Raw genomic sequence first — 15,065 nt, 5'->3', positions numbered from 1 at the left:
ATAACTGTAAGTATTGATATCTTAAAGTTATAAAATAATAAACGAATATAATTAATATTCAAACCGTAATTATAAAAAAATTTAATATAAAAAAAAAAAAATAATTAATAATCTAAATATATAAAAATGTAGATTTTATTTGTTCCTAACCTCTAATCTCCAAAAGTACTTTACTGATTATCTTGAAATTTTGACAAAACGTTGCATGCACATACAGCTCTGTTTTTATTTACTTTAATTATATTCATATATACATTATATTATTACATTAATATATATATATACATTAATTTATTTCTAAAATAATGAATTAATTTAAAAAAGAAAGAAAAAGGTAACAGATAGGTCCAGTGCCATCTGTGGGTCATAGATTTCGGTGAGTGTGCAAAACACTTGAACATAACCCAACCCTTATCTACACGACAACGTCATATTTTGGCTTACATGAACCTCAATAACGTAAATATTAAAAAGTATTACAAAAAATGATTGAGATATTGATATTACAAAAAAAGAATCAAAATAAAATGAAATAAAATGAAATAAAATGAAATAAAATAACGTATAGGATAATAAAATGAAAATATACATTTATCAAAGTAAGAAAGTAAATAAATTGAAGACAGAGAAAGATAGAGAGAAAAAGAGATAGAAAGAGAGAGAGAAAGAGAGGGAGTGAGTGAGTGAGTGAGTGAGTGAGTGAGTGAGTGAGTGAGTGAGAGAGAGAGAGAGTTAACCATACATAAAATTCATTCTCAGCGAATTCAATCTCTCATTTAATTCAATTAGTTCGCGCTCAAGCACTGCATTCAACTTGTACATATGTATATATATGCATATATATGTATGTGTACGTATGTACGATGTTCGGATTAAGTAATTCGTATGACGACTCACATTGGTCCATCTCCCTTTCCACCCCCTTCTTCCTTTCCACCCCTTTTCCTTTCCCCCTTTATTCCCTATCCTCGTGTTATTAAATCAGTACGGCGACGAAGCGTATAATCGTCCAAACGATTCCAAACGTTTCCAACTGTTCCAATCATTTTCTTTTTTCCCCCCCCTTCTCTTTTTTTTTATCTACTGAAAATTTTCTAATATATATAAGAAAAAAGGAATGTGTGATATGATAAAAAAAAAAAAAATAAACAAATAGAGACCGATGCAAATAAATAAGAAATAAAAGGATTTGAAGAAAATGCAAGTGAAACTTACAAATTTGATAAATATGTTATTTTGTGTTTTATTTATTTAATTTTGCTCTTTCTTTCTTTTCTTTTCTTTTTTCTTTTTAATAATATTTTTTAATTATAATATAATATTCTAATTTAATTTAATTTAATATAATTACTTTATTTATTAAATATCCCAAAATTTTAATATAATTAATATTATTTATTTTAATATAATAATATATATATATATAAAATTAATTATATTAAAATTCTTTTAATAAATTTAAAAGTTTTTAAATAAATTCATTTTTTAATAATAAATAATATTAATTATATGATTATTAATTAAAATCCAACTAAAAATCCAATTAACTTTAACAAGAAGAACGTCACCCATATCTGACAACGAACGTGTTAAATAATAATAATTTTTAATAATATTAAATAATTATCAAACAAATATTGTCTAAGATTCGTTCTAACGTTAGATTTTTTGAACTATTATTGATATTAATACGAGATATATATATATAATATTTTTATTTTCATTTTAGAATTAAATGAAATCTTGAATATAACATTTTACGAAAATTCGATCATATACTCGTGTATGTTATTATTAATTTAAATCATTTCTAATTTTATATTAAAATTATCAAAATGTACAACGACGCTATGGTCTCTTTCTAAGAATATTCATGTATAATTTTATGATAACGTTATTCTTGGGGATATATTTCCCTGACGTCTGTCTAAGATTAACTGGTTACACTACTACACTGCAATTCTCATTTCCTTTCTCATTTTTTATGATACCAGAAAAAAAAAGAAGAAAAAAAGATAAGATAGATAAAGAATGAAAAATCTAGTAATACATTTTTGATAATAAGAAAATTTGATTTAGATAATACAACTTTTTGTATTTTCTATTTTGAACATTATCAATCTTTAAAAAAATTATTCAACTATTGGATTGGGAACTAAATTATTGCCAATTTTGTCAATGAATGACTTTTTAAAACCAGCAATTTAATTTAATTAATTTAATTGCCAATCCAATATTACGTCAATTCTATGATCATTTTTTAAATGCATTTCTAAATTAACCCTTAGAGTGCTATGGACGCATAAATGCGTTTTGTAGAAATTACCAGAGTTGTCTGTCGACGCATATACGTGTTTGTTAATATTAATGTAATGTTTATGTTAATTAATTAAATTATATTCTGAAAGAAAAACTTTAATTATTAAACATAATTTATTATTAATATCTAGTTAATAATAAATTATTCCGTTCCTACGAAACATTTTAGTTAAAAGTATTCATTAACACTCAAAGAGTTAATTAGCCATCCCATTTCTAATATTAAATAAAAAATAAACAAATGAACAGCATTAATATAACGTTCTGTTCCAAAAAAAAAAAGAAAAAGATAATTTTTAATCTAACATTTTTTTTTTAAATAATCCACACAAACGTAATTATGAAAATTTTAATTTTCAATTAAAACAATTATATAGAAATATAAATATTATTTTAGGACAACGTCACATGTAAAATGTTCCGAAATTTCTGACGTATGTATGTCTAACATAAGCTTAACTGTTAACCACTGAGGTTTTCGTTTACTCTCTCACTCTCACTTGTAACATTACTTAGAAATAGAGAGAGAGAGAGAGAGAGAGAGAGAGAGAACATTGAGTTACAGTAAAGTTAGTAGTAAGTTTTAGTCTTGAAAGTTAGCTTCGTTTAAAGCAACCACCAAACGGACACGAGATTGTAGTTAGGAAAAGAAAAGGACCGGTTTCTAGTTTGTACTAAAACAAACTGCAAGAGAAAAGCTCAAAGTACCAATGGGAATCACGTCTTTCTTCATCTCCTTTCCTAAGTTTTTATTCTATAATATAAAGTATAAAACTCTCTTTTAAACGTATGCTTTAAAAAAAAAAAAAAAAAAAAAAAAAGCAAATAACAATTTCTAACTATTGAGACGAATCATTGAACCATATGTAAAGCTTATTAAATTCGTGAACGATCTAAGAAAAAATAATTATGTGAAAACTATATATGACCATAACTATTGCAACAACAAAAAACGATCTGATATTAAAAATTGAAAAAATGGTTAGCTTACATTAGATACATCCTGTTCGTTTTATACGATGTTCCTATACACAGGTAATCCAAATAGATGTATGTAATTCTCCAACGATGAACACACATACAGACATATACACTCGCGCACATATATGCATATCACTTGCATAATCATAAAACACGAACAAAAGTACACGCGAAATAAATTTGACACTTTTCTAATACCGTTTACACACCTCCTGCGATGTTCGACTAAGACTGAATATAATAACTACGAAATAAATACGACGAATACCGAATCACTTTCCGAACGAACACGAAGGTTAGTGTGTTTATAAGTTTGACGATTAAATTCTCAATAGAATAAAACTATACGTTGAAGTATAAATACCATCTGAGAGGTGAGGTATGTATACATAAACAAAACATTGAACGTCTTACTAATCACTTTTTTGATTAGTTTAACCTCTCCTTCCTATTTATTTCTTAATTATCTTTCTTCATGGCAACTGACAAGACGTGTTCGAACGTGTTACGACATTTTCACGTTTTTACGTATTATACATTTTGTTGTTTGACTTCATTTATATTCGATATAATGTTTTATATTCTCTTTTATAACGTTGCTTTTTAATTAATAATATTTCAATAATTATTTTCACGATAGATTTATTTCGTTTTATATACTCGATAGTAATATACACATTCACATACATATGCATATCATTTGCATAACGATAAAATACTTGAACGTATATGTAAAATAAATATTGAATAATTTTCTAATCATCTAAACGTCTAAATCGTTTTTAAATCTCGTTAGACGTTAGAAAAAGATTGACAACGAGTACGAAAACAATTACGAAGTATAATATTACATCCTTGTAATTATTTTTCACAATTACATATTAATTAGGAATAAAAAAAATAGAAAGTATAAAATATTTCTGGAAAAATTACACACTTAATATTACATAATTTTGATTTGATATTTTATTAGATGAAAATTTCTAATTGGTCAGGAATGTTAAAGCAAATGTATTTTAGTTTAAATATAACATTTTATTAATTTAATAATAATATATATGTGTGTGTAATACGATAGTTCAAACTTATCAATAGAATTTAAAAAAGATATTTTAATATTATAATATATGTGTATGTGTGTGTGTTTGTTACTGTTAAATCATAAAATTGTATAATATTAGTATAGTATAACTACAGTATAACTAATTACACCATATAATAATTAAACTAACCAATTAAAAAAAAAGAAAGTGAACAAGATATATAAAGAAAGAGAAAGAGAGTAAAAATTTGTTTATACATTTGCATATATATATATATATATATATATGTGTGTGTGTGTGTGTATTTGTAAAAGAAAAAAGAAAAAGAGATAAAAAATGATAGAAAATACGTTTGTATAAGTGTACATATATATGAGTTCAAAAGAAGACACAGTATGAGTAAGCTCAAAATTTGTGTATACATTTATACATTTATGTGTTAGTTAAAAAAAGAGAGAGAGAGAGAGAGACAGACAGATAGAATAATACATGCGTATGTGTGTATACGTTTTCAAGAAAGAAATAGAATGATAGTCTGTGTGTATATGTTTGTATGTATGAGTATGTAAGTAAAATATAAAAAATACATAAAAAGAAAATAAAAATGTATACATATATATATATATGTGTGTGTGTGTGTGTGTGTGTGTGTATGGGAATGAGAGAGAGAAAAAGAGATGGGAAGTAAAATAAAAAAAAATAAAAAAAGTGACATAGAAAGAATGAGAACGAGCTGTGCTATGAACGTGGAACGAGAACGGCTTAAGTAGAATCTCTCTCTCTCTCTCTCTCTCTCTTTCTCTTTTTCTCTCTCTTATTTTTTCTATATTTCTATCTCAGTCTCTCTCACACACTCGACCCAGTTTCAACGAGCATGAACGTAATAAGTTCCAGCAAGAATTACGATCCTTTTTGTTGCTTTTTTCTCACTCTCTTTTACTCTCTCTCTCTCTGTCTCTCTTTCTCACTCTCTTTCTCTCTTACACTCTCTTTCTATCTCTTTCATTTTTTTCTATCCTTGATGATACGCAAAATTCGCGATCCACTTTCTGGTTTGTGTCTTTTTCTTTCTTTTTGTTTTTGTTTTTTAAAAATTTTTTATTTTCTTCTCTTCCCTGCCTCCCCCCCCCCCACTCCTAGTATTTCATCTAACACATACTATATTTAGTATTAAAAATCCAATTTTGAATGGTAAGGATGTTTCATTCAACAAGGTTCAGAACGATATTATCGTGGTAAAGAAGAAAATAAGAAAAGAAAAAAAATAGAAAAATAGATAGACTGTGTACTATATTATCGATTATTGTGTCTACAGAAGGAACATAAGTTGTGTATGTTCAGTTTTCTGTTTAGTTTTACTACGAGAGAGTGGAAAAGCTTTGAATCCGTGATAGAAAAGGAATGTGAGAAAGAGAAAGAGAAAGAGAAAGAGAAAGAGAAAGAGAAAGAAAGAAAGAGGATTTCGAATGTTCCGAGTTTGGTGATAAAAAGTATGAAAGTGTTAGAGAAAGGGTAAAAAGTAGGGTGAAAGAGTACTTGAAAAATGTTAGTGCAATGCATCAAGCAGTAAACGATGACTCTCTTGACGGCAATTTTAAATGTCCTGAGTATCATCAAAATATATAAACCTTACACATATGTAAACTTATGCATATTTGGTATACACATTTATATATTTTTTCATATGTATTGTATATATGTGTATTTATGTATATTTTGTTTTCATTTTTTAATATACTAATATGAATTTTGTGATTAAACGGTTTGCAAATTTTTATTAATGTTATTTGTTTGATTGAAATTTAATTCGTTTATTAATTATTTATTATATATATATATATATTTGAGTTTTAATGTGTGAGGTTATTTGAGTTTCTTTTTGATTGATTAAAATGAATTTAATTTATAATAAATTGTTTTTAATAAAATTTTGGGACAATTAATTGTTTTTATATAAAATATTAATAATTAATTATAAACAATTGTTTAAATAATAAGTAATTTATTTTATATGTAATTTAAATTGTATTTTATTTAAGTTTTTATTAGTTTTAGTTCTAGAATTATTTGTATTTAAATGACAGACGTTTTATGTTCATTCACCATCGGTTAACATAATTTCATTCATATAAATTATAAACTATTTTATATAAATTTGCAAAAACTGTATTAGTGATCCAACTTTAGTAAAATATAAAATATTAAATAATTATTGTTAATATAATCAAAAAATCTTATACCATAATTTAATATTTAAATAAAGATCGTATATTTAATTAATATTAAAATAAAAATAGTATATTTAATTAGTATTTAAATAAAAACTGTATATTTTATTCATAATCAAATCAAAATTGTATATTTAATTAATATTGAAATAAAAATGGTATATTTTGTTAATAATATTTAAAATCGTATTGAATTGTAAACTATGAGATCATGATAGATATTATGATAAATCGAAAAAGTAATATATATATATACACACACATATATATATATATATACATAAATATATTGTTTGGAGAAATTTTGATAGACTGTACACGCGGAGGCGTCGAAGTGTGAGCCACAAATATGGCGAGAGTCGAATAAAAGGTGGAAAATTTGAAGCCCTGTTTACGGCCGACCAACTCTGACACATTGAAGTGGTGGGGAAATGGGGTGTGGAGGTTTTAGGGATGAGGAATGAAGAGGTATGAGGAAATAGAGGTTGGTGGGAAATAGTTGAGGATGGGGTTACCCTCAAAGCTATTTTTATCAACGTCACGTACATTTCATTTCGTTTGAAATTCACCCTGGACGCATTCGACCATATTTGCGTTCTGTAAAAATACAAATCTCCAATTACGTTGATTAAATTATTCTCATTCTCGTTGACGAAGTGGGTGTAATAATACGGTGTTGTCGCATTCTAACCAAAAGTTATGTTTATATTATTAGAAATTCTTACAAATTTGTTTAAAATAATATTTCAACAAAAAGAAAAAAAACAACCAAAAATTCTATTTATTTTTCTTTATATAATTAAAAAACAAATATAACGTAACAACAAATTTGTAACGCTGTACATTTTTTATTATTATATTATTTTCTGTTATTCTATTATTTTATTATTATATTATTTTATTATTATAGTATCTTTTATTATTGTTATATTATTTTATTATTACATTAATTTTTATTAATATATTTGTTTTAGTTGTTATTACTGCATTACTTTCATGTTAAGCAAGAAAAGCTACCCTAACTAAAAATCAATTAGATAAATATTATTTAATTAATTATTATACACTGGATATAAAAAAAACTGACGTATCGTCAAAAGAATCTTTCCTCGATGTGTTTTTTATCCCACAAAAAAAAATACGATCTAAACTTAATTGAATTATATCAAAAGATAATGACTTACCAAAGTAATACGTTTCACGTACTAATTAGTTTACCCAACTTTTTGATTTAGAATTCCTTTTTTCTCTCTCTCTCTCTCTCTCTCACACACACTTTCGGTTGAGGAAGGGGATAAAAAAAAAAGAAGAAAAGAAAAAAAGAACGTAAGAAAATTCTGGGTACAAAGAAAGCAAAAAATAACCTCTCAAAAAAAAAAACTAAAAAAAAAAAGAAGCAAAAACCTAACCTTACCTATCGCATCGAAAAGAACGTAAAAATTTCAATTGGATTCTGGTTCAATTTAAAGCACCCTCTGATTTCTTCGTTACGTTCCTGATTACGAACTTTTCTTTCTCTCTTTCTCTTTTCCTTTCTCTTTCTCACTCGTATTCACCCATGGCACGTTTGTCGAGAGAAAGGAAAAACCATAGGAAAAGATTTTCTTAAACGGTGTGTATGTGTATGTGTGTGTGTGTGTGTGTGTGTGTAAGGGTTGAGGGAGTTGAAGGGAGTCCAAAAGTAAAAAAGAAAACAAACATTGAACTCGTCAAGGTTCCCCTTGCCCTTCACCCTTACCCCGTCCCCACCCCCAAAAAAATCAAAGAAAATGAAACGATAAAAGCAAAAGAATTGTAAAAAAAAAATGCAAATAAAATAATAAAATTATTTATAAAGTATGGAGAGGAGTGGGGAAGGGATGTTAGACAAGGGATGAAAGAATGTGAAGGGGTAGGGGAAAGAAAGTTAGAATGAGAGAAGAAATCACGACAATCCGAGCTCGTGGAGCAACCTAATTCGTACGTGTTGGTGGCGTTCGTGGAATAATTAATCCCCTAATCGCGAGAACACCGTGATACGGGGGTGGAGTGGAGGGGTGGTTGGTTACCAGCCGTAAGAGTGGCGCTTAAAAAGCAATCTCGTTGCATGGGGCTCGCGGTATGAAAATTATTATACTCTCTAGTACAGAGACTGTCCTTGTAAGAGAGAAAAATAAAAAAAAAAAAAAAAACAAAAAAAGAGAAGAAAGAGAATTAAGGGAGAGAGAAAGAAAAAGCTAAATATAATAGTTTATAGTATGCAAAAACTAAAACAAAAACAAAAGTAATTAAAAATTGTGAGATAGAAAAATAAGTTGGTTGGTTTTCAAGAGTTATTATATCTTTAGTATATCATTTATGTTTAGTATGATAATAGTAATATTAAAGATATTAAATGGGAGTACTAATAATATTAATAAAAATAATGGTTAGTAACTAATAATTGTATTTAAGAAATTATTATAACTATTCTATACTAACATCAAAACCACAAATGTACTACAGCATCAGAATGTTAATAGTAATACAGTTATACAGTTAATAGCATGAACAATATTAGTAATAATGTTAATTAATAAAAAATAGTTGAATTAAAGAAATAACTGTATTATTATTATACTACAGTATAATATATATAATATACTTGTATATAATAGTTGCTATAACTTACAACAGTATAATATTGTATATACTACACTTATATATTATACTATAAATGCATTACTTTTAATATACAATATTACAGCATCAGAATGTTTATAGTAATACAATTAATAGTATTAAATATTAGTAATAGTATTAGTAAAAAATAGTTTGATCAAAGTATTACAAACTGTACTATTATTATACTATAGTATAAAATATAAAATGTACATATGTATATAATACTTACTAATAATGGTATATTAAATATACTATTATACTATATATAAGTATATATAAGTATATAAGTATATATAGTATATAATACTATTATAGTATATATAATATACTATTATAACCTAGTAGGTTTTAATATAGTAAGTAGAATATTATTTATATATATAATATACTTATATATTATACTATAAATGCATTACTTCTAATATATTGTAGCATCAGAATATTACAGTAACACAAATAATATTAACAGCATCATTGATTAATAAAAAATAGTTGAATCAAAACAATTACTATATTATTATATTAATTATTTAAGAGTAGTATTATTTAAATAGTATATTATATAGTATATTATTTCTAATATACTATAACACTAAAATACTAACAACAACACAAGGAACATTATTAACACCAGTTGCAATATTGATTAATAATAAAATGGTAACAAACAAACACGAAAAAAATAAAAATATAAAAAAGGGGAATCACGTAGTCTGTAAAATACGAGAACTATTAAATATACTGTACCATGTGCATTACAATTGAAACTGTTTAAATAATTCAAGTAAATTCTTATTTCTTTTATACATAAAAATGTACACACACACACAAACAAACATACATACACAAACAGTATTCATATTGTTCTATTATTTATTTCTATTTTACGTTTTCTTATTCCTGTAAAATTTAAAGATCTACTACTAAGTAAGTCTGGTCACGTTATCGATATAACTCTCATGCTTCAACCTTTTGTTATAAATGTGAGGAAAAGAAAGATGGAAAGTGAAATAGAAATAAAATCATTTATTTAGATTCGAGTGATAAAGTTCGTTTTAGTCAAGTAGGAAATATTTTCTATTTTTTTGTTTTTGTTTTTTAGTAAAGTGACAATAGAGTTTATTGTTAGAAATATATGGCTGACATTATTCCAAAAATATTTATGCAGAAAATATTTATGCCATCTAAATGGAATGGTGGAAAGGTTATAGGGTTAAATGTTTATTTAGTTGGAAACTAAATTTACATTAGTTTAATGCAACGTTTCTTAAACTTCTGAACGTATATATATATATATATATATATATATATCATAACCTGATGTTTATTTTATTCTAAATTTCAGAATTCGCTGGATTGCAATGACTGTAAATTATTTTGAAAAGTAATCCTTCCTGTGAAAGTTAATTAATTAATTATTATAATAATAATAATTATTATTATTATACGTTGCACGATTTGGTATTAGGTAAAAGACTATTTAATAGATTATAAATAATTAAATTTAAAGCTAATATTTGATTCGCAAGTTGAGAAACATTTCGTTTAAACTTTATCTAATAGATTCGGTTTGAATAATGAATAAAGATTTAAATAGAAATAGGTTTTTAAAAATAGAAAATAAAAATAAAATAATAGAGAAAAAGCAAGGGGGAATAAAAAGATTAAAATAGAATCAATTTGTTGTTCGAATCCGATCGTATTAGATTTGAAATAATGAAAGAGTTTTAAAATATATATATATATATATATATATATATAAAAAAAAAAAAAAAGAAAAAGAAAAATAATTATTTACCAACACATATTTAAAAAAATAATTGAAAATGTATAAAATTATATTCCACGTTTTTAAAAGAACAATAATTTTATAATGAAAATATAATTCAATTAAAATATCACAGAAAAGATGAACTTTGTATTATTATACGTCTAGAATAATATTAATAATAATAACAATAATAATAATATTAATAATAATAATAAATATGAAATAGAAATATATTTTTTTATGTTAAACAACAAAATTGTTTTTTTTTTTTAATATAAAAAACTATTATATATTATTTTTAATTATATTAATATGTATTATATTTAAACATATATAATTATATTTTTATATATTATTTTTAAACATATTCAATTATACTATTATATTATATAGTATTTTTAAACAAAAAAAATTTTTGTTTATATTAAAAAAAATAAAAAAGAATGCAAACAGATAGAAATTAAAAATAGAAAAGGGAAAAAGCCTCCTAACCCTGTCCAAAAAAAAAAAATAAAAAATAAAAGAAGAATAGAAAGAATAGCTGACGTATGCGAGAGCATCGTTTAATATCATACCTAAAAATGTGAAGGTTAGTTCGAAAAATATGAAAAGTATGGCGTTACCTCTTATAACTCCTATTGGCATACATATCTTCCATCTATTTCTCTCTCTCTTTCTCTATCTCTCTCACTCTCTCTCTTTCGTACTTTACTTTATATTTCAAATCTCTTTCTCTCTCTCATTTATTCACTCAAAAACACATATACCCTTTCTTTCTCTTTCTCTCTTTTTTTTTCACACACACATTTTTTTATACGCTCTATTTGTTACTTATTTACTCAAACATATATATACACATATACAGACACATATATATATATATATATATATATACTCTTTCTATCTCTCTCTCTTGTTGTATTTATTCACTCAAACACATAAATTCTCTCTCAATCTCTGTCTCACTCACTCACTTACACATATTTTCTTCCTGTCACTCATTCCCACACAAAAACTTTCTCTCTCTCTCTCTCTCTCTCTCTCTCTCTCTCTCTCTCTCTCTCTCTCTTTCTCTCTTTCTCATTTCTTTCTCTCTTATTCATTCACATATGTATATACATATACTTTTTCTCTTATTCTTTCTTTCTATTTTTCCTAACAGACAGAAAACCCCTTTTTTTCAATTCACCCCCTCCCCTCTTCATCTTTTTCTTCCTCTCTTTCTCTTTCTTATTTCTTTCTTTTATATATATATATATATATATATTTTTTTTTTCTTTTTTTAATTAATTTCTAAATCCCTACCCCAACTACCATCCCCCACTTTACTCCACTTCATTCCACTTTAGTGAAGTATATCGGGTGGATACTTGCCAAAAAATATGAGACGAGTTTCCTTTCAACACAATTCGACTTTTTTTTACTTTATTTTACTTTATTTACTGTACTATACTATACTTTGATATAGTTTGGTATAATTTTTTTTTTCATCTTTCTCATACTAAGATAATTTTTATCTACAAGTATCTAACGAAACGTTTTAAAAAATGAAACAAAGTAAAAAATAAAAATAAAAATATATTCTTACGACTATGTGAAAATATTACGAAAATATAGAAAAACAAAAACAAAAAAGGATGTAAATGGAAAATTGTTATTATTCTTTTAATTTTTTCTTTTTATTTTCTTTTTTTTTTTTTTTTTATAAATCAAATCACGCGAGAGAAAATGGGATGATAATTTTGTATTATATTATTTTTTGATTTTCTTCAATTTCTTTTCCGTTTTTTTCTTTTTTTTTTTTTCACGATAAGCGGTTTCGTTTTCCCCACGAACACAAACCAACTGTCTCGAGAGAAATTTCTACAATGGTAAAATTTAACGAATTATAATTAAAGCTAGCGAGTAAATGAAAGGAAAATAACGTGTCGTTTCTCTCTCAGTCGTAGTAACAATTTACGTTGAACGTACAAGATGAGGTAAAGAAGAAAATTAAAATTCAGGAAAAGAAAAATGGTTCATGCGGGGTGAATTCGAAAAAATGAACCGACTGTGATTATCTTTTAAAAGTGTTTTTAACTGAAATCATATGACTTGTGTTTTCAATCGTTTCTTTTTTTAGGATAGATTTTGTTTTCGATCATTTCTTTTTTTTAGGTTAAATTTTGTTTTCGATCATTTCTTTTTTTAGTGTAGATTTTGTTTTCAACCATTTCTTTTTTTAAGGTTAGATTTTGTTTCTTTTTTCTTTCGAGTAAACTATTTATCTTCAAAATTGTACATTTTAAAGTAATTTGTTTATAATTAAACAAATTCCCCCAAAAAACATTAATTTGCATTCAATTAAACAGAAATCAATTTTTTTTATATAATAATAATAATATTAATATAAGTTTAAATTAAGTTTCATAAAATATCTGGGCTTTTTTGTAATATCTCAATTGATTAAGAATAAGTTAACCTTAAAAATTACACTTTAATAAATTATTGAATCAAATATTAAATATATTTTCGATAAAAATTTATACTCTTGTCTATCTCTCTCTCACTCTCTCTCTCTCTCTCTTTTTTCTCTAACTTTCTCTTTCTCATTCGTTTTAACGTTCGTTAGATCAGGGATTCTCAACGTGTGATACTTGAATCCCTTGAGGGGATGCAGTAAAACTTTCAAGAATACAAAATCGAATTACTAATTAACCTTTCTCTCTTAAATGTTTATAATTTTATTTTATTTCTTTAATTCAATAATTGTTTATATCGTAATTTACATTTTTATTCATATATTACAATTTAATTTAATAATTTAAGGTTGTTATGAAAAGTAATTTCGTTTGACAACACGCGAACATTTCTTAAATCATATTCAGCCATACTTAACCTCACTTTAAAACTCGAAAATTATTTTACAATCTTATAAAAAAAAAAAACACTTCAAACGTCATTTAGAACCTTCTTACGTTTCGTTCCGTCAAGTAGATTATTTTTTTATTTCCATCGCCTGAGAAATTCAAAATGTAAGTTCGTATTTTCGTCATATTTTTGCTTTTTTATTATCGTTAGGATAATTCAATGAAAGAAGAAATAAAATTAAAGGTTATGTCAAATGAACACCAAGATTCAATTTAATTTTCTATATTATATTATAATAATTTTGATTCGAAAGATTTACCAAATTTAGGATTCATCCAATTAAAGGGATTGAGGGGGGTAAAATAAAAACAATCAATGTAATATGATTGTCGAATAACTTTGATAAGTCAAATTAAATCAAATTTTACTGTCTCCAAATCATTTTAAAAAATTTTGAATATTAAATACAAACATAATTATTTAATTAACATAAAAGCATCTCCCTTAACCTCTTAAAATTACATTCCGAATAACAAAAAAATCCTAAAAAACGTGTTCAGAAAAATTATTATAAATAACAAAATATAAAGTGAATGTAAAAAAGAGATTTGAGAATCCCTGACCTTGATATGTATTCTTATCAAAGTAAAATGTGATAGTAATTTATCGATTGACTTACAAAGGATCAGCCAAAGCGAAGGATGCTCTTCACCACCATCGTACTTCCCGCTCAGGAAAAGAAACCATTGCCATGGATCTACTCTGATCCCGTATCTGAAAAAGAAAGAAACACAAAAAAAAATAACAAGAATCTTAAAAGAAAAGAAAAGAAAAGAAAATAGACAGTAGTTTAAGATACAAGTAAACGTACATGTATGTGTGTGTGTATGTGTTTGTGTGTCAAAATGAAAACGCGTCTTTCGTTATTATCGTCGGACGTTTGCCACCCACCCCCACCCAAACCCAAACCCCAACACCAATCTCTACTTTTACCCTTATATACACTTTCAACCCTCAACCCTTCTTCAACCTCCCCCTCCCCCACCTCTCTTTTTCTTCTTCTTCTTCCTTTTTTTCCTCGTTCATTCTCGTTCCATCTGCAAACGCGTGTTAAACGAACGCCTGCAGCCCTTACAACAACAACTACAACTACTATTACAACTATTACTACTACAAGTACAACGACGACAAGGAAAACGACGACGACAACGTTTGCTGACACCAGTGACG

At 25.6% G+C, this 15,065-nt stretch overlaps 1 protein-coding gene across 3 annotated transcripts in view; it reads right to left on the bottom strand.

The window, feature by feature from the left end:
* Nucleotides 1-15,065, bottom strand: part of mdy (diacylglycerol O-acyltransferase) — a 171,621-nt gene that overhangs the window by 115,485 nt on the left and 41,071 nt on the right. For all 3 annotated transcript variants that reach the window (XM_015321627.2, XM_015321625.2, XM_015321626.2), the window contains one exon: nt 14,515-14,609. In XM_015321627.2, the coding sequence (XP_015177113.1) occupies nt 14,515-14,609 (95 nt within the window). The remainder of the gene's footprint in view (nt 1-14,514; nt 14,610-15,065) is intronic.

This window comes from Polistes dominula, unplaced genomic scaffold (genome assembly GCF_049000335.1).
Source record: "Polistes dominula isolate Pdom_NZ unplaced genomic scaffold, Pdom_raw_medaka contig_32, whole genome shotgun sequence".
In the NCBI taxonomy this organism is placed as follows: Eukaryota; Metazoa; Arthropoda; class Insecta; order Hymenoptera; family Vespidae; genus Polistes; species Polistes dominula.
This window is presented reverse-complemented; position numbering and strand designations above follow the sequence as displayed.